This window comes from Pipistrellus hanaki (assembly GCF_964339955.1).
Source record: "Pipistrellus hanaki genome assembly, chromosome: 3".
NCBI classification, from domain to species: Eukaryota; Metazoa; Chordata; class Mammalia; order Chiroptera; family Vespertilionidae; genus Pipistrellus; species Pipistrellus hanaki.
In genome coordinates, this window is record NC_140505.1 from 140,997,362 (window position 1) to 141,022,586 (window position 25,225).

Consider the following 25,225-nt stretch of genomic DNA (forward strand, 5'->3'; position numbering starts at 1 on the left):
TTCTAGTAAGAGAAGAATGGCATGGACAAAGGATGGTAAGGGCATAATGATAAAAACACTTCAGAACCATCATTTTGAGAGTCTTAAACTGATATACAAAACAGAGGGCACAAACCAAATGCTCTCAGGAGCCATCCAAGTAATGTAATTGGGAGAAGCTGGCCTGGAAAAAAAAAGGTCACAAGAAGTTGAAAAGGCAATGAGAAGACTGGAAAGTACAGGACCCATCTATAAGGAATGACCACTACTCAGGGCCATATTTCTGTCTTTAGAAATGTGGGCCCACAAGCTAGTTTCCAGCTTGAAATCTGAGCCTTTGTTGAAAATGTCTGATATTTAACACAGAGTGGTCCCTCAAAAAAAAAAGAAGTCTTATAGTCAGATACAGCCATGGCATCCAATTTTGAATCTCTGACAAAGATATATGTACCAAAATGTTCACTGCAGCAGTTAAGTGTATAGTAATACTACAATAGAAATAATAAAAAATTCCAGCAATAAAAGGGTGGTTGAATAAATTGAATGCTGTTAAAACAATCAATGTTATCTACATAAAATATACACACATATACATAGACACAGAAATGGAATCAACTCCAAGATATATAATTAAATGAGAAAATGTTAGGTTCAATAAAGGGCCAGTACTATGCTCCCATTTATTTATAGATCCCAAGTGAACAAATGACAGAACCTGTTGCTATGATGCACACTGACCACCAGAGGGCAGACGCTCAATGCAAAAGCTGTCCCAGTGTGCTCCCACAGTCAACCTCCTGTGGTCCCTCTCCTCAGCTGGCCTGCCCCAATTTGGGTGAGAAGGCCCCAATGGCCCTGATCACCAGCCAGGCCAGGGAACCCTATCCATGCACGAATTCATGCACCGGGCCTTTAGTGTGATAAACTGGGAGAGGGGCAATAGGAACAATATGAAGTGAAAATAAAAATGGTGGGGTTGGGTGGGGACTTAACTATTCAGAATAGCTCTAGAAGTTTACAAAAGAATCTGGTAGTCCTGGTTACTTTTAGTGAGGAAGCTGAGAATCTGAAATGAGAGAACTTTACTTTTTATTAAACATCCTATTAAAAAGGTTACAATTTTCTCCCAAGTATATGTATTATTTCAGCTCTTAAGATGTTAATACATTTTTGAGAAATGATAGTAACAAAACACAGCAAGGTGCTCTGTATATGGCTTAGAGGGGCCAGGAAGGGGAGATGTATTCTCCACAATTAGAAGAAAATCAGCCCTTGCTGGGTGGCTCAAATGGTTGGAGCATTGTTTCATACACCGAAAGGTTACAGGTTCGATTCCCAGTCAGAGTGCATACATAGGTTGCAGGTTCAATCCCTGGTCAGGGCACATATGTGAGATATAATATTCCTCTCTCACATCGATATTTCTCTCTCTCTGAAATCAATAAAAATATATCCTCAAGTGAGGATTAAAAGGAAAGGAAGTGGAGAAAAATCAGTAGATTTTCTCACTCATTTCTTTGTATTTCCCCCTCTAGCCCTTCTCATTGTCTGTCCTTATTTATGATTAATTTTTTTGTCAACATATTTCTCTTCACCTCACAATCCTCCTGTGACCACATCTTCCTTCTCCTAAAAAAATAACTCATGAGCCGAAACCAGTTAGGCTCAGTGGATAGAGCGTCAGCTTGTGGACTGAAGGGTCCCAGGTTTGATTCTGGTCAAGGGCATGTACATTGGTTGCGGGGTGTGCAGGAGGCAGCTGGTCGATGATTCTCTCTCATTGATGATTCTCTCCCTTTCTCTTCCTCTCTGTGAAAAAATAAAATATATTAAAAAAAAACAAAAAACTCTCATGAGCCGAAACCAATTTGGCTCAGTGGATAGAGCATCGACCTGTGGACTGAAGGGTCCCGGGTTCGATTCCATCAAGGGCATGTACCTTAGTTGTGGACACATCCCCAGTATGTGCAGGAGGCAGCTGATCAATGATTCTCTCTCATCGATGTTTCTAACTGTCTATCCCTCTCTTCCTCTCTGTAAAAAAATCAATAAAATATATATATTTTTAATATATTTTATTGATTTTGTACAGAGAGGAAGGGAGAGAGATAGTTAGAAACATCAATGAAGAGAGTCATCGATCAGCCGCCTCTTGCACATCCCCCACCGGGGATATGCCCGCAACCAAGTTACATGCCCTTGACTGGAATCAAACCCAGGACCTTTCAGTCCCTAAGCCGATGCTCTATCCATTGAGCCAAGCCGGTTTTGGCAAAATATATATATATTTTTAAAAAGAACTTATGAATAAACAAAAATAGAGAGTGAATATAAAGAAACATTTGAATGGTCCCCAAATCCAAGACACTTGAAAAGCAGGTCTTGGCCTAGGATTTCCTAATAAAATTAGAAGCTAGCTCTAAAATATAGGAACACTTCAGGCATTTATTTCAGACTAGAGGCCTGACACAAAATTCCCCAGGCCTGGCTGGCGATCAGGGCTGATCTGTGGGACGACTCGGGGGGGGGGGGGGGGGGTGATTGGGAGGGCTCCCCGCTGCACCCGCCTTGGCTGGCCTGGGCCCTGCAGGCTGTGGGCAGCTCCTGCATTGAGCGTCTGCCCCCTGGTGGTCGTTCCACTGGTCATTGCGCCACTCAACCATTTGCATATTAGGCTTTTATTATATAGGATAACCTGCCCCAGGGACAAGTCAGATGTTATACAGCCAACTAAAAACACTCCTTCCGCCGGGACCGGTTTGGCTCAATGGATAGAGCGTCGGCTTGGGGACTGAAGGATCCCGGGTTCGATTCCGGTCAAGGGCATGTGCCTTGGTTGTGGGCATATCCCCAGTAGGGGGTGTGCAAGAGGCAGCTTATCGATGGCTCTCTCTCCGATGTTTCTAACTATCTCTCTCTCTTCCTCTCTGTACAAAATCAATAAAATATATTTTTTTAAAAATAAATAAAAATAAAAATAAAAGCACTCCTTCCCTGTTCTTCAAACCCCTTGCTCAATCCCCAAGCCCTGTGGACCATACCTCAGAAACATCTCTCGCCGAAACCAGTTTGGCTCGGTGGATAGAGTGTCAGGCCACGGACTAAAGGGTCCCGGGTTCAATTCCGGTCAGGGGCATGTACCTTGGTTGCGGGCACATCCCCAGTGGGGGATGTGCAGGAGGCAGCTGATCAATGTTTCTCTCTCATCGATGTTTCTGGCTCTCTATCTCTCTCCCTTCCTCTCTGTAAAAAATCAATAAAAAAATATATATATTTTAAAAAGAAACACCTCTCAAGTCCACTCCCTTCTTTAGCCCTACCTAGCCCATTTCAGGCTCTTGAATGGGAACTCAGGCTCAGGAACTCCTGAATTTTCATCCTATGCCTTTTTACAACTCTATGCCTCTGTAAAGCTATTTCTTCTGCCATTGGGTTAAGAGCACAGACTTGAGCCACTCTGCTTGATTTTGAATCCTGACAAATTTTCTTCATCTACAAAATGGGAATATTACTTAACAGTCGCTGTGAAGATCACACATTATAAATGTAAAGCACTCAATGAGTGCCATATACTACCGTTTCCCCGAAAATAAGACAGTGTCTTATATTTTTTCTCCCAAAGTTGCGCTAGGTCTTATATTCAGGGGATGTCTTACCTTTCCATGCGCTAGGTCTTATTTTCGGAGGATGTCTTATTTTTGGGGAAACACGGTAGTAATAAGTACTGTGTTCATTGATATTACCAACTGACAACCTCCTATCATCCTGAGGCCCAGCCCAGACCTAGATCATTTTTTCCAGTGGCCCTGTTACTTCCTTTGCTCCCCCACTATTTGATCCGTGTCTCTATTGTGGTCATTTTTACTGTACTATAATCTATTCACATACTCACATGTCTGTCTGCTCCATTAAATCTTGCAGGTTATAAAGGGCAGGGACTCTTATCACCATTTTAGCTTCAGCACCCAGAATACAATATTTTCTCAATAAACAATTTTCCAGAAAATCATTCTCGGATATCTGATTCCCAAATGTACTATGGAGCTTTCTGAATATGTACCTAAGCACATTCCCTTCCCTGCTCCTTTCTGCCATCCACCTGGTTAATCTCATTTTTTCCACTTATATTTTAGAGGTATTTGAAAAGTTGAAATGTCACTTTTCCTGTTAAGTCATCTTTTTTAAAATCACAATCACTTTTTTTATTTTATAGTAAGCATATTAGTTTCTTATTGCTATTGTACACATATTACCACACATTTTGTGGCTTATACCACCAAAATTTATTACAATTCTGGAAGTTAGAAGTCTGAAATGAGTGTTACGGGAATAACATCGAAGTATTAGAAAGGTTGGTTCCTTCTGGAGACTAGAATAGAATCTGTTTCCCTGCCTTTTCCAGCTTTGCATTTCTTTGCTGCCAGCATTCCTTTGCTGTTGGCCCCATTCCATCTTCAAAGCCAGCAATGGCCTATCTAGTCTCTCTCACATCATATCCTCCTGATCTGTGAAGTCATCCTTGGTTCCTCCTTCCCTTCCCAATTATTTCTAGGTTTATTTCCCTCTGGCATTTTGTAGCGTCTGTCTTTATTAATGAACTAGAGGGCTAGTGAACAAATTCGTGCAAGGTTGGGATCCAGCCAGCCTGGTTCGTGGGCGGCAGAGCAGGGGTTGGGTATGGGCAATGGGCAGTTGGCTGGCTGCTCCCAGGTGGAGTGAGGAAGCCGATCAGGGGCTGGACCAGCTGGAAGAGAGGCTGTGGGCAGTTGGCTGGCCGGCCCCGTTACCATCAGACTGTTTGGATCAGGCTGATTGGCTGCTGCACACATCATAGCCACCCCTCATTCTGCTGGGGGCTTTTATATATATATAGATTATCTTAGATGTCTTTTTCCTCTACTCAACAGATTTTTGAGAACCTGATGTGTAGTACTGTGCATGGCACAGAGTGAACCAGTGGCTCTCAATTCTAGCTGTTATCAGAATCAAACCGTTTATTTAAAAATACTGACTTATAGAATCCCATCCTTAAAGAGTCGTATTCAATGGATTTGGGGCAAAATCCTAAATTACTCTCTGATAGGTAATGGACAACCAGGGCTGAGAACCTCTGAGGCAGATATGAAAACTTATGCCAAAGACCTACCCATTCATTAAAAAGACAATATATTCATTCCATTAAGCCTGAACCAATTTTGAAGGTTCCTCCCACTTAAGAAACATAGAGACAGTATGGTCTCTTGCTCATTAATGCTCTGGTTCCTTACTATAAAACTGATACACTTTATTTTGTTTTTAATATATTCTTTATTGATTTCAGAAAGGGAGGTAGGAGAGATAGAAACATCAATGAGAGAGAATCACTGATTGGAAGCTTCCTGCATGCCCCGCTGCCAACTGGGGATCTAGCCCGCAACCTGGCATGTGCCCTTAGCCAGAATCAAACCAAGGACCCTTCAGTCCTTAGGTCGGCACTCTATTTTGGTCAGGTTGAGCCAAACCAGCTAGGGCAAACTGATACACTTTAAAGTCTGGGAAGGGCACCAAAAGTAGTAGAATGTACTAGGTCCAACTAAGGTAATGACACAGGTGTACAGAGACCAGGACAAACAGCTTCATTTGGACTGAGAGTTGGAGAATGTGGGGAGGACCTGAAGTAGCATACTCAACTAAAGAATAGAGATTAGATTCCAAAATGGCCGTCAGGACTCATCAACAAATGGGACTGTACTTCCCAGCAGTCTTGCAGTTAGAGCAATCAGTTAAAGGTCTTCGGGGAAATGTATTTGCCATTAAATTGACCAAGCATGACACAATTAAAAAAAAAAAAATAGTAGTTTGTTTTTCTTCCACAATTAAGTTTCTACAACACCTCCCAAACTACAAATATTACAAAATAAAGTTAAAAACCACATTTTCTAGATCTTTTGAGTTATATTCAGCATTTAGCTTACCTTCAGCATATAGCTTAAAGGTTTCACTGACTTCAAAAAATAGTTCTCCTTAAAACTCATCAGCTGAAAGCTCTATCCTAGCACTGTGAAGATGGCCTTAGCTAACCCATGGCAATTCTCTTCTTTTTTTAAAGCTTTTTATTTTATTTTATTTTATTTTATTTTAAATATTTTATTGATTTTTCATAGAGAGGAATAGAGAGGGATAGAGAGTTAGAAACATCGATGAGAGAGAATCATCGATCAGCTGCCTCTTGCACACCCCCTACTGGGGATGTGCCCGCAACTAAGGTACATGCCCTTGCCAGGAATCGAACCCGGGACCTTTCAGTCCGCAGGCCGACGCTCTATCCACTAAGCCAAACCGGTCCCGGATAAAGCTTTTTATTTTTTTAAAATATATTTTATTGAATTTTTTTTTTTTTTACAGAGAGGAAGAGAGAGGGATAGAGAGTTAGAAACATCAATAAGAGAGAAACATCGATTAGCTGCCTTCTACACACCTCCTACTGGGGATGTGCCTGCAACCAAGGTATATGCCCTTGACCGGAATTGAACCTGGGATCTTTCAGTCCGCAGGCCAATGCTCTGTCCACTAAGCCAAACCGGTTTCAGCTCATAGCAATTATTTTCCCATTTCCCCTAAGCAGTTAATGCTGAACAGCAAGAGTAAGGCTCAGATTGGGGTACAGGGGTTGAGGGACACAATGGCTAATTTTCCCCAGTGCACGATGGCATTGAAGCTTGATGGGAGAGCAGAACTGGAGAGACTTGCCGGGAGGGTCCAGACTCTGTATTCAGTCAGAGTCACTGCTGGAAGAAGAGGAGGAGTGCTGCAAGGGGAAAGGGGAAAAGAGATAACATCCAATCCAAATGACATGTGATCACTCCATGGGACAGATTTTGATTCTCTACCTTCCCACCCGGGTACATTAACAAGGTCAGGAGTTTTAAACCAGATTGTCCCTTCAATCACAAAAGCAAAGATTTCCGTAAGCAGTGAGGATGTAGGAATGGATTAAACCATCCTAATCCATTGTACAGAATTTAACATACTTCACACAGAGCAAGTTTCCCAACCTTCTTTACCAAGGCCAATGTAAGGAATAAATTATAGGCACAAGCTGGGGAATAACTGCTTCCTTATAACTGCTCACTGATTAGCTGCATGGAAAGCTCCTAGAGGCTATGAACTTAAGAAAGTGAATATAAACAACAGCTGTGTGTGCATTTATATCTCTACTTATTCCTAACTGGGAGAAAGTGAAGGTGGGATAGAAAGTTGGGAGACTCCTACTCGAGGTACTTTACACACATACTCCCATTGACAACTGTCATTGAAAGCATTTTTAAACCCTGGCCGGGTAACTCAGTTGGTTAAAGCATCATCCCAATATGCCCTAGTTGGGGCATGTGTGAGACAACCAATCGATACCTCTCTTTTACATCGATGTTTCTGTTTCTCCTCCTCCCACTCTCTTTAAAAATGGGAAAATATCCTCAGTTGAGAATTAACAAAAAAGTATACATACACACACACACACACACACACACACACACACAAACATATTGATTTCAGAGAAAGAGAGAGAAATAGAAGCATCAATAATAAGAGAATCGCCGAGACCGGTTTGGCTCAATGGATAGAGCATCGGCTTGGGGACTGAAGGGTCCCGGGTTTGATTCCGGTCAAGGGCATGTACCTTGGTTGCAGGCATATCCCCAGTAGAGGGTGTGCAAGAGGCAGCTGATCAATGACTCTCTCTCATCAATGTTTCTAACTCTCTATCTCCCTTCCTCTCTGTACAAAATCAATAAAAATAAATAAATAAATAAAAAATAATAAGAGAATCATTGATTGCCAAAGTGGGGATTGAGCCCACAACCCAGGCATGGGCCTAGGCCCCCTGATGGGGAATCAAACCATGACCTCCTGGTTCATAGATTGATGCTCAACCACTGAGCAATACTGGCCAGGCTAAAAGATTTTTTTTTGTTAGTCCTCAACCAAGGATATTTTCCCATTGAGTTTTAGAGAGAGTGGAAGGGAGCAGGAGAGACAGAGAAAGAGAAACATCTACATGAGAGAGACACATTGATTGGCTGCCCCAATCAGGGCTGGGAATCAAGCCTGCATTTGAGATATGTGCCTTACACTGGAATCAAACCCACCCTCCTTCAGTCTGAGGGCTGACACTCAACCCACTGAGCCAAACTGGCTAGGGCTAAAAGATTACTTTTTTAAAAAAACAAACAATTTTGGAGACTCTCCAGGGTAATTTATCCCCCATTAAATCTCACCTTTCCTTCTCCTCAGACTTCTACAAAAGATCCAGACCCAGGAATTAGTGCCCAAAGCCATAAGGAAATAAATACTAAGCAGTAAAATGTTCATTAAGGCCTCCGCAAGATCCAGGTTGATTTAATACTTACAGAGTTGTCTATAAAACTACTTTTATCCTTGCTAATTAACACTCCTCTAGAGTCTAGAATGAGGATACTTCCTTAGTCTTGGGGCTGAGCAAGAAACTTAGGTTTTGAGGCTGAGAACCACTAGTCCTCAATTTCCCCACTGGGTGGGCAGGGCAAAAGGCCTATGTAATTAACACAACACCCCGAAGGAGAGAAAGGAACTAGGGCCAGATTATTATTTATTAAATATAAGACTGCTTTGTCAAAAGACTGACCCTACTGCCCTGGTGGGTGTGCTCAACTGGTTGGAGCATTGTCCCGTATACGGAAAAGGTTGCGGATTTGATTCCCCAGTCGGGGAATGTACGGAAGGCAATACTCTCTCTCACCACCCCCCCTCTCAAATCAATAAGCATATCCTCATGTGAGGATTAAAAAAAAAAAAGCTGACCCTGTTAATGGACATTTGACCACCTCAGTGGGTATGTACAATTAAAACCTGCATCGGGGAGTGAGGGAGGGGTTCAAAAATTCTGGGAGAGAGAAAAGCAGACAAGAAAGGCTTTTGATTCTGAGATCCATTCTAAGTCTCAGCCTAGCCCCTTAGCTGTAGAAAGCCCAATTAGCTTAATATTTCTTTTCAAGATGATCAGATTCTTCCCAGTGGGAATCCTTTATAAAAAGGAAGAACCATCACCAGAGCAACACAATCACTGCCCCATGACCTCAGGCTGTGAATCCCCCTGCGTCACCCCTTGCTTGCCTAGTCTCTCTGAGGGGGCACCCCTGCCTAGCCAAGCTCCAAAAGGCACTGACCTTGCCATGCTTATGGTGCTTATGCGCCTTTTTTTGAGCTTTCTTCATTTTCTTCCGCATCTTCTTATCACTCACCATTCCTGGTGCTGGCATGCCAGGAGCCAAGGGATTAATAGGAGGCATGCCAGGGGCAGGTGGTGGGTATGGAGGGGGATAGGGACCTGCTGGTTGGTATCCTGGATACGCTGGTGGTGGCCCAGGATAAGGAGTCCCGCCTGGGGGGTAAGCTGGATTCCACTGGGGAGCTCCCGGGGGAGTGTGAAAGGGGCCAGAGGGAGGAGGAAAGGGGGGCGGAGGAAAGGCAGGATTGACAGAGGGTGGATGGACAGGATTGGAACCTCCAGGGTACCCGACATTAGGGGGATATGGATTTGGCCCTGGCTGCCCTGAAGAAAGAAGCAAAAAAGAAATTAAGATTAGGATTACCCAGGGCCTCTGACAACAAACAACAAAAAGGCAGGGATTTAGTTTCTCACTCAATACTTAAAGGGAAATATCACATGATCTCACTCATTTATGGAATACAATGAACAACATAAACTGATGAACAAAAACAGATCCAGAGACAGAGAAGCATCCATCAGACTATCAAACCTCTGAGGGAAGGCAGGAGAGGGTGGGGGTAATGGGGAGAGATCAACCAAAGGACTTGTATGCATGCATATAAGCCTAACCAATGGACACAGACACCAGGGGGGTGAAGGCATGAGTGTTTGTGTGTTTTTTTGAGGGGGTAATGAGGGTATAAGGACACATATGTAATACTTTAAATAAGTTAAAAAATAAAAATAAAAAATACTTAAAGGGAAATGGAAAAGTGAGGAAGGAGAATGGAAGGTAAGGGAAACAAATCCATGCAAAAGAAATAAAAGGTAATGTCGCTCTCCCGCTAGGAAGAGGGGGAGATGGTGAACTCCAAGGAAAGACACGGTCGTGGAGTCAGCCATTAGGGACTTGGCCTTTGCAGATGAGGGGAGAGGAGGAAGAAAAACACAGAAACTTCCTGTTGTGGGGCCCATTTGAAAAGGGGTTGGGATAGAGAAGAGAGCGCCCCCAAACACCTACCGGAATTCCACATGGTCAGGTGTTTCCTCCAACCTGAGGAGAAAGAAGGCAAAAAGATGACCGCCCGCAAGTGGGGGGGAGGGGAGGAGAGGGAAGGGAGAGGATTTAGGCACCGCGCCCCACCCCAAAGCCCCAAGCTCTACAGTGGTCTCCCACAACCACCATGACCTCCACCTGACAAGTTTCCTTCCACCGTTCCTTCGCCCTCAACACCTGTTTTATTCCTAGTTCCCTAACCTCAGGCACCTAGCTCCCACGGCAGCTCCACCGTCCACCACCTCGGTCCGCAGGGCGACGTCTCCAACTCGGCCACAGAGGGGCGGGGCCCGCGAACTCCGCAATCCCCTCTCCCTTCCGTGTCCGTGACTTCAACCACGCACAGATTCAGGAAGGATTTTAAACAACTTCACCCCCCCGCCCCGGGGGGACAGGAGACAGCACCCCCACCCCAGGCTAAGGACCCTCCTCCAGACCAAACCTGGAAGGTGTCAGCGAAACCAGGAAGGTGGCTCCTAAAAGGTCCTCAGCTGCTTACATATGTAGCCCCTCAGCCCTGCCCATTAAAGAGAGCAAATGGAGACCCTGGCTCCCAGCTGCGAAGGGACCCCTGACCCAGGAACGGGAAAGGGAGGAAACTGGGGCACCAAGATGCCCAGTCACGTTTACACCAACCACCTGGGCTGGGCTGGTCCTCCTCAGGCTCCGCTCCGCCTTCCTGGCCACGCCCCCCACCGGTTCCGCTTCGGCGCCCGCCTATGCTGCCACCTGATTGGTCACTATGTGGTCGTTCGGCGTTGTGATTGGAAAATGTGCTTGTCAATTACTCTCGGCCCTGCTGGGCTAGAAGGTGCGGTTGTAATAGGGGCGGAGTCGGGGCTCAGAGGGAGAGGCGGTGCAGAGGGGTGGGCGGGCCGGAAATTCCGAGGTGCGTGGCCGGTTGAGATTGGTCCGGAGGGGGAGAAGCCGGTTTCTGGGCAAAGCCCCTAAAATACGAAGAAGAAATTCCGCACCTACCCCCTGTGCTTCTCGTCCAGGTGGTGCAACACCTTATAATGTATATGCAGAGCGCTTAGGGGCGAAGGGGAAGCCTCAATATTGCCACCTCCCTCTTAGTTTCCGTGGGAAGTAAAGAAATGTTGTTACCGGAAATATGGAGATTTCCTAATCTCTCCTAGGTTGCCCCATCTCAATTGCGTGGCTCCGCCATCTGTCAAGTTGCAGAAACTAGAAGCCACCTAGGCTAAGTGAAGGACCCTCTTCCCGGCGAAATCAGGAAAGTGGCTCAGGAAAGATCCTCCAATACTTTATGTTAGGGGTGTCGAACTCAATCAGAGAAGGGGCCAAAATCTAAAATCCAGCCTAAATCGCGGGCCGAATGGTTTACTGAACAGTCATAAACTGACAATGTCATAAACTGACAGCGGAGTGCAGTGATGACAGCGCGGTGCGGGCCACATTGCAAGGCCTGGCGGGCTGGATTTGGCCCGCGGGCCTTGTGTTTGACACATGTGCTTTATGTGGACACACCCACTCGCAGCTATCGAACTTCATAAACCAGAGACCCAAGGGGGTCACCTTTGATAGCTCCTCTCTCTGCGTCGCTTCTTCCCGGCCCTTCTGCAACACCACTGCACGGTGGAATCCCTGCACTTCTCATCTTCCTTGCTCCCAAGCTACCGTCATCTCTTGACTGGATTGCTGCAATGGCTTTGTTTTGTTTTGTTTTTGTAATAAGACAATTATCAAGCGTGATTTAATTAATATATATACAACCATACACCCAAAAGTTTAAAAATACTCATTCCTCTTAAGCAGACTTAAGAACATTTTATAAAAATTGGTCTCAACTGAGTTTGCCATTTTGAACTAAAAACTTTAATAGATTTATTAAATACTTTAAGTTTTTTGTTTTTGTTTTTGTTTTTTTACAGAGAGAAAGGGAGAGAGATAGAGCTAGAAACGTCGATGAGAGAGAAACATTGACCAGCTGCCTCTTGCACACCCCCTACCGGGGATGTGCCTGCAACCAACGTACATGCCCCTGACCAGAATCGAACCTGGGACCTTTCAGTCCGCAGACCTACTCTCTATCCACTGAGCCAAACCGGTTTTGGCGAACATTTTCTATTTTTTTTTTTTAAGCTCTAGGGAAATTTATATCTGCATTATTTCTTTCTTGGAAAATTATGTCAAGTTTGAAAAAATTATTGATGGTGGGCATGATGCTGTTAAATTTTTTTTTTTTTTTTTTTTTAGCTGTAACTAGTTTGGCTCAGTGGATAGAGCATCAGCCTACGGACTGAAGGGTCCCAGGTTTGATACTGGTCAAGGACACATGCCTGGGTTGTGGGCTAAATTCCCAGTAGGGGGTGTGGAAGAGGCAGCCAATCAATTATTCTTTCTTATCATTTTTCTATCTTTCCCTCTTCCTTCCTCTCTGAAATCAATAAAAATATACATATTTTTTAAAGTAGAATGGTTCTGAGAGGTAAGGGAAGCTGCGGGAAGGTCAATGGGGAAAAAAAGGAGACATATGTACAGTGGTGCCTCACACAACGAACTTAATTCGTTCCAGGAGCAAGTTTGTTATGCGAAAAGTTCGTTATGTGAAACGCGTTTTCCCATAACAATACATGTTAAAAAAAATAATTCGTTCTGTAGCATAAAATATGCTAAGATGACATAAAAAAAGATAAATTTTTTGTTATTATTTTTATTTAGATACATCTAAAAACATAATTTAAAAAAAAACACACATTTTTTTAATTTTAAGACAGACTAAGTAGAGTCTACCGAATCTTGCACATCTTCATCCATTTTCTGCTTTTTGGCCGATGGTTTCATGAAAAACCTGTCCAAAGTCGTTTGTTTTTCTCTTTTCTCCAACATCTGCCGGAAATAATGGACAAGAGTATCGGAGTAAAGATCGTTGATCCTGTTTGCTTCAGCTGAATCCGGATAGTGGGCATTGGTAAACTCCTGAACTGCTTTCCATTTGACCAGGATGTTCTTGGTGTCAGCAGTTGGGATTGGTTGATTGTTTGATTGTTGCTCCTCGTTATCAGATGACACTTCCCTTTGAGCATTGTCCTGTTGCTGGACCAGAAGTGCTTGGAGCTCTTCAGTTGTCAGCTCTTCTTCGTGTTCCTCAATAAGCTCCTCTACATCCTCTTCCTCTACCTCTAATTCCAACCTTTGGGCCACTGTGATGATGTTCTTTGCTCGGGCAAAGCGGTCGTGGAAGCTCGGGCGACTTCATTGTGTGAAACGAAGTTTGTTGTATGAATCATGAAATGAAGTTCGTTGTGTGCAGCGTTCGCTGTGCGAGGCGTTCTTTATGCGAGGCACCACTGTACTACTATTTGTAATACTTTAAACAATAAAATAATTTTTTTTTTTTTAGTAGAATGATCAGAATGGATAAAAGAGACCCAACTAGCCCTGGCTGGGTTGCTCAGTGGATTGGAGCATTGTTTTGTACACATAAAGATTTTGGGCTTGATTCCTGGTCAGGTTATATACACCTGGGTTGCTGATTTGACCTCTAGTCAGGACATATGCAGGAGGCAACCGATTATAGTTTCTCTCTCACATCGATGTTTCTCCCCCATCCTCTCTCTCTCCATTCCTCTTCTCTCTGAAAATCCATAAATATAAAAAAATTGTATTTCACCCTAGGCATTTTGGCTCAGTGGATAAAGCATCAGCCTATGGACTGAAGGGTCCCAGATTCGATTCTGGTCAAGGGCACATGCCCAAGTTGTGGGCTCAATCCCTAGTAGGGGGTGTGCAGGAGGCAGTCGATCAATGATTCTCATCATTGATGTTTCTCTCTCTTCCTCTCTGAAATCAATAAAAATATTTTTTTAGTCCTAACCGGTTTGGCTCAGTGGATAGAGCATCGGCCTTCGGACTGAAGAGTCCCAGGTTCGATTCTGGTCAAGGGCATGTACCTTGGTTGCGGGAGTGTGCAGGAGGCAGCTGATCGATGTTTCTCTCTCATCGATGTTTCTAACTCTCTATCCCTCTCCCTTCTTCTCTGTAAAAAAATCAATAAAATATAAAAATTTTTTAAAGTATATTTAATTTAATTTAATTTTTAAAAAATATATTTTATTGCCGAAACCGGTTTGGCTCAGTGAATAGAGCGTCGACCTGCGGACTGAAAGGTCCCAGGTTCGATTCCGGTCAAGGGCATGTACCTTGGTTGCGGGCACATCCCCAGTAGGGGGTGTGCAAGAGGCAGCTGATTGATGATTCTCTCTCATCTTAAAATATATATACTTTGTTGATTTTTTACAGAGAGGAAGAGAGAGGGATAGAGAGTTAGATACATCGATGAGAGAGAATCATCGATCAGCTGCCTCTTGCACACGCCCTACTGGGGATGTGCCCGCAACCAAGGTACATGCCCTTGACGGGAATCGAACCTGGGACCTTTCAGTCCGCAGGCCGACACTCTATCCACTGAGCCAAACCGGTTTTGGCTTAGTATATTTAATTTTAATAGACAAAACATGCAAATAACTCAAAATTCAAGAGGTAAAAATAAAGGTATATAGCAAAAAATACCAACTAGATAAACACTGGATTTGATGAAATAATCCCATTCTATCGTACAATCATAGGATTATAGGGATGAAAATGACAGAGAATTGTTCTTTCAACTTCCTGAGAATATTAAGTAAATAAACTTTTCAACAAGTTCACAGTTAGGAGAGCCAAGATAATAATCTCAGTTTTTTGGCTTCTATGTTAGTGATGCCTTCAATGCAACACATTACAGTACACCCACTCAAAATTACCGCAAATGGACACTGTAATGCTTACCACAACCCTCCCTTGCTCCTTGTATTTATGGCCTCTCTGGCCTTTTGGAGATGGTCATAGTTGTTGCTGTTTTTAATAAGCTTTATTTTTTAGAACAGTTTTAGGTTTACAGAAAAATGGATACAGAGTTGCTATATTCCCCACACCCAGTCCCCTATTATTAATATCTTACATTAGTATGCTTGTTACCAGAATGAATCAACATTGACTTATGATTGTTAACTTTATTCCAACTTCTTAAGTTTTTACCCAATTCCGTTCCAGGATATCACATTTCATTTAGTCACCATGTCTCCTGAGGCTCCTCATCATTGTGACAGTTTCTCAGATTTTCTTTATTTAAGACGATCTTGATACTTTCCGAGGAGTGCTGAATGGGTATTTAATAAAATGTCCCTCTGTTGGGGTTTGTTTGTTTTTCTTGTGATTAGAGGTTTATTTTTATTTAACATAACCCTAAGCTTGCCAGCACAGGTCTATGTATTCTTTTCACATGACATTACCATTTCTAATCATTCATGGCATTTTCATAAACATTGTTTTTAATGATGAGAATTCCTGCTCTGTTACTTAAGGTCTGTGTGACCTTAGACATATTCCTAAACTTCCCTGAATCCTTGTTTTCCTCCTTTGTAAATGGTGCCCACAGGATTATCACGAAACAGGCAAGTAGACTGCTGTGAGAGGCAAAATACAATGAAGTTATGTTTAAAGATTATTTATTGTAGAATGGAGTTTAACCTAGACTGGGGGGCGGGGGGAGGCGGCCAAGCGGTCATTTCCATAGTTGAGGCTGCCAGACCTAGGAGGGAGGAAAGGGGGATGGTACCCAGCAGCTGGCCCTGTGCCCACACAACCTCAGTGGGGCCTGAGAACTAACCAGACATGGGTAAGGTGAGCTGGGGCCTCAGGAAGGGACAAGAACATCTTCCCTATTGGGATCTTCTAGGACCGAGAGAAACTGGTGTCCTCGAGAGTCAAGGAAGAAGGAAAGGCAGCCCTGTGGTGGAGGGGGAGGCAGGAGCCTGGGTTTTGATGTGTTTGGTTTCATGTGGTGGCTGCCTACCCAAGTGGTGATGTCTTGTAGAGATTTAGAGACCTGGGTGTGAGGGAAGGTGAAATCTCCGGGCCAGGGGGTAGATGGGCTCTCCAGAGGCTAATCCTGGAACTCTAGAACAACCAAGCTAGAAAGGGGCTAGAATAATGTCAATGCTCAACCACAACTGCTACCGTTTACAAAGTGTTTACTAAGGCCAGGTGCTGGGTAAGACCTGTCACCTTTTTTTTTTTTCACCCTGAATTGACCCTGCCAGCAGGGTGTTTTTCTCCACACTTCACACAAGATAAAGCTGAGATTCCAAGGGTGAAGAAACTTGCCCGAGGACATAGAGTTAGCTGGTCACTGAGCAGGAAGCAGTCCTGTGGCAGTGAAGTCAGGACTCCCTCATTGTTCCTCGGGTTGGGCCAAAGGGGCTTCCAACTCCTTCTACAGCAAATCAGGGGCCTGAGCCCTAGAAAGAGGAAGTAACCAGCCCAAGGGCACTTGGAGAGTCAGAAACCAGCCAAGGCTGTACACCAGGCAGGCACTTGTAACGGGACGGACCTTGAGGGGTACCCAGGATTAAAGATGCCCGGCTAGGGTAAGAAAAGCCAGTAGAGAAAACATTAAAGAAAGAAATGAAGGAAGAAGTTCTCAGCGTGGCTCACAAAGCCTTGTCTGCAGTTCTCCATGTCATCTCTTCTCCCCTCGGTCCGCCCGCACCCCCCCCCCTCCCCCCCCCTTTTGCTACTCAGGTTACCTACGATTTCATGATACACCTCACTGGGCAGGAATGTTGTACTGCCCCCAGCACTCCTGGAAAATCCTGCTCATCCAAGACCCGGCTCAAGCATCCTGTGCTGTGAGGCCTTCCTACTCAAGCCTCGGCAGAGGGCACCCCCGCCCAGGACACTGTACAGGACCCCAAAACGTGAGTTATGGATCTCTGAGCACCTTCAGAGCAGCAATTTCATGGTATTCATCCCTCTTTCCCCAGTGCCCTTCACGGTATCCCACCAAATGAAGGCTTGTTGAGGAGGAAGAAAAGGAGAGAGCCAGGAGGAGCCCAGGATCACAAGAAGGGGGGATGCGCTCAGGGTGTGGAGTCAGGAAGGCTGACTTTCTCTCTTTCCTGTGCACACCTACCCTCCATCACTGGTCAGAATTACAGTGGGCTGGGTGCCCACGGAAGGGTCCAAGCATTTGGCAAGCGGGAAAGGCAGCCGTGAGGCAGAGCAAACAGCATACGATCACCATGTCTCGTTTGCACATACATAGACTACACATAAACTGCGTATTTACACGTGAGAAATGGGACCGGTAGGTAGGTTGGGAATCCTGAAACAAGGGCCTTGCCGAACGCCGAAGTGACAGACTCTCAGCCGAGGCCTACGAGGGGGAATGGTGGTGGGGAGGCGTCGGGAGACAGTCTCCTGCACAGAGAGGTGGGCAGCTGTGCGAACAGCCCTCCGGGAAGAGGCGGGCCTCCGGAGGGCGGGCCAGGGCAGCCAGGCGCTGCCGCACACACTCCGCTGTCAGCCGGGCTTCCGGGTCCGCGTCCCAGCAGTCCTCCAGGAGCTCTCGGAGGGCACCGGGGTCCTGGGAACAACGACCAAGAGGCAGGCTGGACCCCAGGACCCTGAGCAGATCATTCAAAGATATCCACCGCTCCTCTGTTTTCAACACTCTTCCTCTGACCCTCCCTGGAGCGGCCCTCTCCCCTTCCCCTCCCTAAAATTCAGCCCTCTGCATCTCGTTGCCTGAGACAGGTTCTCTGGGTGCCTTCCAAAGGGTCCACTTTTCCTCTGAGGAGCTAATTCTGGTTATGGCTTAACTAGTTGATGGGAAACTGCTCTCCTTTTTAGGCTAACAGGGTCTTCTGCAAACAGCTTCGGGGCCTCTGTTATCTAACACAGCAAATACTTGTGCAGTGGAAGTGTTAGGCCAGGTATTTCAGACCAGGTAGCAGGGAAGGGGTCTCCTGTTAAAAACTATTTGAGCAGACCACTAACATTTCATTTCTAGGCCACTGCTTTAACCTTTTCTACCTAGAACTGGCTTTATTGGGTCATGTTAGAAACACAGCTGTGTGGGACAGAACGAGGGACGGTTGGATTGAAGGCTGGATGCCAGTGTACCGGGAGAGAAGCCATCTTGGAGTCAGTGCTCAAGGAGACAGTGCTTCAAGGAGGACCTCCTGAAGCAGGGGACTGAAGAACAGGGCTAACAGGCGGGGAGAGGAAAGGCAGACTGGGCAAGACTGAGCGAGGGGAAGGTGTGAGCCTCAGGAGTGGGCTGTGTGAGACTTACGGTGGAAGAGGATGAGCTGAGATACAGAGAAAGTTTGCCCAGCTTCAGCTGGACATGATCCAGGAGTGGAGGCAGAAGAAGGGATAGAAGAAGTAGAGGGACTGGTCCTGGCAGACACGCCCTGGAAGCCTGTGCCCAGACTCTCCAGCCCCCAGCCCACCAGCCAGTGGCTCCTTACTGTGGCAAAGCAGCACCAAGCGGGTGGGATGTAAGGACGCCTTCTCTCCGCCACGGCCAAGGTCCACAGCTCACAGGCGGTGGGGGCGCTGCCCAGTTCCGCCTCATAGGCCAGTTGGAAGGGCGGTGGTCTGCTGTCTGGGGGAAAGCCCATAGGATTGTGTGTCAGCTAGCGCTAGGGGTGCCTTCCTGGTGGGAAGACCAAGGGGGAGAAGGGCAGAGCTTCCTGGGTCAGGAGGTAGGTGGGTCTGGAATGGATATGTGAGGCATTGGAGAAGAGACGGGACTGTTGCACCCATCCTTACCAGGCCACAGGTCCAGGCAGCGGCTCAGGATCTCCCACAGGAGCAGAGCCAGAGAATAGACATCGGCTCGCCGGAGGGCCGTGCCCCAGTCCTGGAGGTCCAGAGTCTTGTCCAGGAGCTCCGGGGCCATGTACCTCTGGGTACCAGCCTGGAGAGAAAGGCGTAGAGGACCAAGAATCATCTCCTTGACAGCCTTCACCACAACATCGGTCCATGCAATATCCCCCAGCTACAGACTCAGCAATGTCTCCAACCCTGCAGGCCCTGCTGCACTATTGCCATAGCAATGGACACATCTTCAGCAGCGGCAGCAGCAGCACCATTATCCAAGGCCTCATCCTTATCCAGAGTACTTACCTCCATGATGGCTGCTGGGCCTTGGGGTCGAGTAGGGGCCCAGGCGGGGGATTGGGTGAGGCCCGGTAGCACCAAGGCGAGGCCCAGGTCTCCGATGGCACATGACCCGTCCTCCCTAATGAGCACATTCTGGCTGCTCAGATCTCGGTGGGCAATACCTGGCTTATATTGGCCTGTGGGAGAAGCCAAGGTTGAAGGGGCGTGGGTCTTCTTCCTTTCCCCTTGGGCCCAATCCTTCCCCTCCAAGCTAAGGGAGAAGCATAGTACTGTGGTTCTGATTCCCATGGCTTCTTGCTCTCAGCTCACCCACCGTCCTGCCAGCGCTCCTCGTGGAGAAATGCCAAGCCCTGCACCAGGGACAGTGCCATCCGCAAGGAATGTCCCCAGTCACTGGTGTGCTGGGTCAAGTAGTGGCACAGGGAACCCTGGGGAGAAGTACAGAGAAGAGGGGGACACACAAAGCTGGAGGTGGCTGACCCACCGCAGAAGAGAGGCCAGTTGACAAACATCCCCTTGCATGTCTCAGCAGACCCACACACGGACACATCTAGGGCAGGATAACACGCAATGGAGGAGTGAGAGTGTGCATAGTCAGATTGGCAGGAAAAATAGCAACTCCAGCCGAAACCGGTTTGGCTCAGTGGATAGAGCATTGGTCTGCGGACTGAAAGGTCCCAGGTTTGATTCCGGTCAAGAGCATGTACATTGGTTGTGGGCACATCCCCAGTAGGGGGTGTGCAGGAGGCAGCTGGTCGATGTTTCTCTCTCATCGATGTTTCTGGCTCTCTATCCCTCTCCCTTCCTCTCTGTAAAAAATCAATAAGATATATATATTAAAAAAAAAAATAGCAACTTCAGTTCAAGGGTCCTGAGCACTAACTGTGGGCCAGGCCTCCTGCAATCCTCACAAACAACTCTAGGAGGGAGGTACTCCTGTCACTCCTGTTTTACAGATGAGGAGCTTGACAGAGAGCTAACCAAGCTTGCTGGAAGTCACTTGTTGAAAGAGAAGTGGAGCTTGAACCCAAGCAGTCTGTCTTTAGTGTCACTCACAATGAACCACCTCAGACTGCCTCAGAGGACTTTGGACAAAGGCAGAAAAAGGAGAGGCAGGCCCAGCTAGGCCCAGGCACCCCTCATGAACCCCCTGGCTGGAGGTGTCAAGCCTGTTTGGTAGAACTGGCCATTGAATAGATCTGTTGGGTAGGCGAGTGGCAGTTGGGAAGCAAGTGGAAATTGTTAAGAAAGAGCAAGAGTCCTGCATGTGAGCCCAGCCAGTGTAGCTCAGTGGTTGAGCATCTACCCGTGCACTAAGAGGTCACCGGTTTGATCCCTGGTGGGTGGCAAGCAGAAGGCAGCTTATTAATGCTTCTCTCTCGTCAATGTTTCTATCTCTCTCTTTAAAATCAATAAAAACTTATTTTTTTTTTAAAGAGTTCTAGATTCGACAAACATTGAGCACTTTCAGTGTGCCAGGAAAGTTAAACAAATAAACAAAACCAATAAGGCAGTGATTTGTGAGCTGGGCAGTGAGGCACATGGTCAAAAAGGGGACTTCCCAGAATTCAAGATTTCACAGGTGAAGGAGCTACGGGTGCTGATAAACTCCCGAGTCCTTAGGCCCACAAGGCCACGTGTGGTCTGGTCCTTGCTTACCTCTTCCTCTTCATCCTTATTGTTCATGGTCCGTTAGTCTTCTCTTGTAGTAGCATGGCCCTCTCTTTCAACACCTAATACACTTGACATTTTAAACTTATTTTTGTGTTTGTTTGACCCACTTCTCTCCCCTACTACTCCATAAAACCTGTAAAGGCAGGGAGGGACTGAGAGTGTTTGTCCTAGCACTTAGAATAGTGCCTGACACACAATTCATAAATATTTGTTGAATGAATATATGAATAAATTTGAAGGGCTATGCCTCAAGGTATTTTTTTTAATTTAATTTTTTTTAATTTTTAATTTTTTTAAATTGATTTCAGAGAGGAAGGGAGAGGGAAAGATAGAAACATCAATGATGAGAGAGAATCATTGATTGCCTGCCTCCGGTACGCCCCCTACTGGGGATCGAGCCTACAACCCAGGCCTGTGCCCTTGACTGGAATCGAACCAGGGACCCTTCAGTCTGCTTTATCCACTGAGCCAAACCAGCTAGGGTGTGTGTGTGTGTGTGTGTGTGTGTTTAAATATATTTTATTGATTTTTTACAGGGAGGAAGGGAGAGGGATAAAGAATTAGAAACATCCATGAGAGGGAAACATCCTTCAGCTGCCTACTGCACACCCCCTAATGGGGATGTGCCCGCACCAAAGTACATGCTCTTGACTGGAATGGAACCTGGGACCCTTCAGTCCTCAGGCTGACACTCGGTCCACTGAGCCAAACTGGTTAGGGCTTCTGTGTTTTTTTAATTCCAATGATATTCCTTCCATTGATTTTCAGAGAGAGTGGAACAGAGGGAAATGAGAGTGAGGAGGGAGAGAGAGAAAAAAACATTGACATGAAAGAGACACATTGTTTGGTTTCCACATGTGCCCTGATGGGGAAGGAATCCAACCTACAAGCCAGATATGTGACCTTGACTGGGAATCAAACCCAAGACCTTTTGGTTTGTGGGTTGACGTTCTAACCATTGAGAAACACTGACCAGGGCTCAAGGTATTTAAAAAAAAAAAAAAAAAAAAAAAAAAAATATATATATATATATATATATATATATATATATATATATATATATTATTGATTTCAGAGAGGAAGGGAGAGGGAGAGAGAGATAGAAACATCAATGATGAGTATCATTGATTGGCTGCCTCCTGCACACCCCGTACTGGGAATTGAGACCACAACCTGGGCATATGCCCTTGACTGGAATCGAATCTGGGACCCTTCAGTCTGCACACTGACACTCTATCCACTGCACTGAGCCAAACCAGTAAGGCTCAAGCTATTTATTTATTTATTTATTATTGTTGTTATTATTATTATTTTGGTTTGTCCTCACCCAAGGATATTTTCCAATAATTTTTTTTTAGAGATTGGAAGGGAGGGGAGACACACATACAGAGAGAAACATTGATGTGAGAGATACACATTGATTAGTTGCTTCCTACAAGTGTCCCAACCCTGGGCCAGGATTGAGCCTACAACCGAAGTATGTGCCTTTGACCAGAATTGAACCTGAGACCCTATGGTCCATGAGCTGATGCTCTAAATAGTGAGCCAAACCAGCTAGGGAGGGCTCAAGGTCTTTCTTTTTTTTCTTTTCTTTCTTTTTTTTTTTTTTTTTTTTTTTTATTAAATGGAATGCTGGTTTTTATTATTATTTTTTAAATATATTTTTATTGATTTTTCTCAGAGAGGAAGGGAGAGAGATAGAAAGTTAGAAACATTGATGAGACATTGATCAGCTGCCTCTTGCACACCCCCTACTGGGGATGTGCCCGCAACCAAGGCACATGCCCTTGACCGGAATCAAACCTGGGACCTTTCAGTCCACATGCCGACGCTCTCTCCACTGAGCCAAACCGGTTTCGGCTCAAGGTCTTTCTTTAACAATGATTTTCTTTAAGGTACAGAATATAAATTATTTTGATTTTTCCCTTTCCTTATCTATTTTATGGGTTAAAAGTATTAGCAGGTATTTCGTGTGTAATAAAAAGAAAAAAAATATGAAAAATAAACTTTAATGTTTTAGAGAACAGGACATCTAAAGCAGAAGAATAAGCATGGACCGGGCCCAGCTGACATCCAGCTCCCCCCGCCCCCATCTCCATCCCCATTCACACGTAGGCAAACACACACACACACGTACATTTCTTGGTCCTCACCTTGGGGTGCAGTTCCAATACCAGCAGGGGCCCACAGTGCAGGGGCCCAGGTCCCCCCCTGCTGGCAGTGATAAAGCGGACAATGTGGTCGTGCTGTAGGCCTGGCAGCTCATACAATGCTCTCTCAGCTCGGAACTGGGCCATAGCCCTCGGGGGGAAGGCCTTGATGGCTACCAGCTTGCCTTGCAGCTGCCCAGCCCACACCACTGCGTGACCTCCTTCCCGGATTACCTGGTGGGATACGGTGCTGGGTGTGGGCCTCGGCTAGTACCGGGACTAGGCTTCCTCCCCAGCACACCCTCTGGGAGTACGCAGAGGACCCTCTCCTCCCGCCCTGGGCACCTGGGAGAAGCTCAGCTCAGGCAGCTCAGGCAGCTCCGCACTCCAGTCCCTGCCTGCGTCTGGCGTTGGCGCTGGCGCTGGCCCACCTCTCACTCTGCAGGCCTTTCTCTGTAGCAGGGCTGGGATGGAAAAGAGCCTTGGAGTCAGAGTGCAGGGGAATGGAGACTCGGAAGGGGGCTTTGTGGGAGGGAAATGGGAGTCAGGCTGTAGAGATCTCAGAACCAGACGGTCAAGGAAGCCTGGAGAGGGGTCAGAGCTTTGGGGCAGTGTCTGGGGTCACAGTGAGGGGATGGGGCAGATGAATACCCAAGATGATGCTGCCCAGCAGCAGCAGGAGGAGAAACAGCCCCAGCAGCACCAGCGCCATCCAGATGGACTCGCCTGGGCATGAAGGCAAGAATGCAGACTGGATGAGCCCTGCCCCAAATCTACTCTCTGCTCCTCTCCCCCTCCTCAGAAGTCTTGCTTCTCGACCCACCCCCACCCTGGTCACAAGCCCTGTTATCTCACAGTCACCAGGGCAACCAACTTTTCAAGGCCAGAAGGAGTGAAGCTTGGGACGGGGGTAGGGTGAGAACTGGCCCTGGTTCTACCTCTCCTAACCTGGCCCCAGCCTCCACCCAGGCTCAGGACCCCACGGGTTACCTGGGATGGCCTGGGGACCCTGGGCGCCAGGAGGCCCGGGGCTCCCCAGAGGAGGCAGGTGGCTGTAATTGGCATTGCAGAAGTCAGTGCCACAGGAGCAGGTGAAGAGAGTGGAGCTGGGACTGGGCTGAGCTCGGGGGCTGGGGTCACATCGGGGAGACTCACAGCCTGGCTCATCACTGTCTCGGCACCCTGATAGGGTAGGATGAGGAAAAGAGGGAAGAACGGGATTAAGAAAGAGAAGGAGAAAAAGAAAGAGAGATGGAGAGCCAGACAAAGAGCACAATGGAGTCTGGGGAGAGCGAGGATAAATCCCTCCTCAGAGGCATCCCTTCCATCTGATATGGGCTTTTCTTTCCCCTCCACGCACTCCCTGTTTCCTCCTCTCCCTCAGCTGCCGCCCCCACCCCAGGAGGTACCTGTCTCCCACCCTGGCTATCCCCTGCCACACGCTTTGCCATTCACCTTGCATCTCCACCTGTGCCTGGTCTTGGGTCAGGTTCCAGATCCCAAAGCAGCAGTGGCTGTAGAGGCAGCGGATGACCCTGGGGGGCCCTGGTCCTGCATCTAGCAGCTTCCCCAGTGTCTTTGTGCTTCCCCGAACTCCGGGGGCCTCAAAGAACACACAGGTCCGCCTGCTTGGGGGTGCTGTGGCCCAGGGTGGGGAGGGGAGGTGAGAGAGAGTGAATGCAGAGGCAAAAACAGCAGCCAAAAGGAGAGACAAAACATGTTTCATATCCCAGGGCCAGCATGGTAAAGCCAAAGGAGGGAACAGTGTCCGCAGAGGCCTGGAACCTGACCCCCGCCGTGGGGACACGTGGCTCTCCCCGTCACCCTCACTCAGCCACCCCACTCACCACTCTTCCAAAGGGGTGGCTGCTGCTTCCAATGCTCCTTTTCTCAGTGGGTGAATGGAAAGACCCTGCCCCTCCCCGTAGACACATACCTTGTGCAGCTTCGGGAAGCAGTGCCCCAAGCCCCAGAGTACCCAGCATCATTTAGAAGGAGGCAGCGGACCTGCCCCGGCCAGCGCTTCCTTCAGATACAGGGCACTGGGGCTTCTGGTCCCTCAGTCCCCTACTCCGCCCTCCTCCCTCTTTCCAGGCTCTGTGGGGGAGATGGCTGCTGTGGGGGAGAGGGTGGGTGAGGGGGGAAGCAAGGAGAGGGAGG

General features: G+C 46.8%; 2 protein-coding genes across 14 annotated transcripts; both read right to left on the reverse strand.

The window, feature by feature from the left end:
• Positions 1-405: 405 nt before the first annotated feature.
• On the reverse strand, positions 406-10,955 carry PRR13 (proline rich 13). 13 transcript variants are annotated; one of them, XM_084879051.1, is made up of 4 exons: positions 10,473-10,609; positions 10,221-10,259; positions 9,162-9,547; positions 406-1,788 (listed from the first exon to the last, which is right to left on the reverse strand). In XM_084879051.1, exons 2-4 carry the CDS (start codon positions 10,237-10,239, stop codon positions 1,660-1,662), a joined length of 534 nt encoding a protein of 177 aa, XP_084735177.1. In that variant the 5' UTR covers positions 10,240-10,259; positions 10,473-10,609; the 3' UTR covers positions 406-1,659. The 13 variants fall into 13 exon arrangements, with proteins under 13 accessions (XP_084735177.1, XP_084735178.1, XP_084735180.1 ...); XM_084879052.1 differs by having other exon boundaries at positions 407-1,788; positions 10,505-10,609; XM_084879054.1 differs by lacking the exon at positions 10,473-10,609 and adding an exon at positions 10,902-10,951 and having other exon boundaries at positions 410-1,788.
• A 7,624-nt stretch (positions 10,956-18,579) lies between these two features.
• On the reverse strand, positions 18,580-25,050 carry AMHR2 (anti-Mullerian hormone receptor type 2; the record flags this gene model as incomplete). The annotated part of the gene is made up of 10 exons (XM_084876749.1): positions 18,580-18,716; positions 18,888-19,035; positions 19,245-19,417; positions 19,555-19,669; positions 23,069-23,299; positions 23,411-23,529; positions 23,717-23,791; positions 24,056-24,247; positions 24,521-24,703; positions 25,002-25,050. 10 exons carry the CDS (start codon positions 25,048-25,050, stop codon positions 18,580-18,582), a joined length of 1,422 nt encoding a protein of 473 aa, XP_084732875.1.
• Between the last annotated feature and the right edge of the window lie 175 nt (positions 25,051-25,225).

What these genes read in the sequence shown, in the direction of transcription:
- PRR13 (XM_084879051.1), bottom strand. An exon ending in AGCACCATAAGCATGGCAAG is followed by an intron (nt 1,789 to 9,161) that starts GTCAGTGCCTTT and finishes ATTTTTTCACAG; the next exon opens with AGAGGAAGAGAAAGGGAGAG.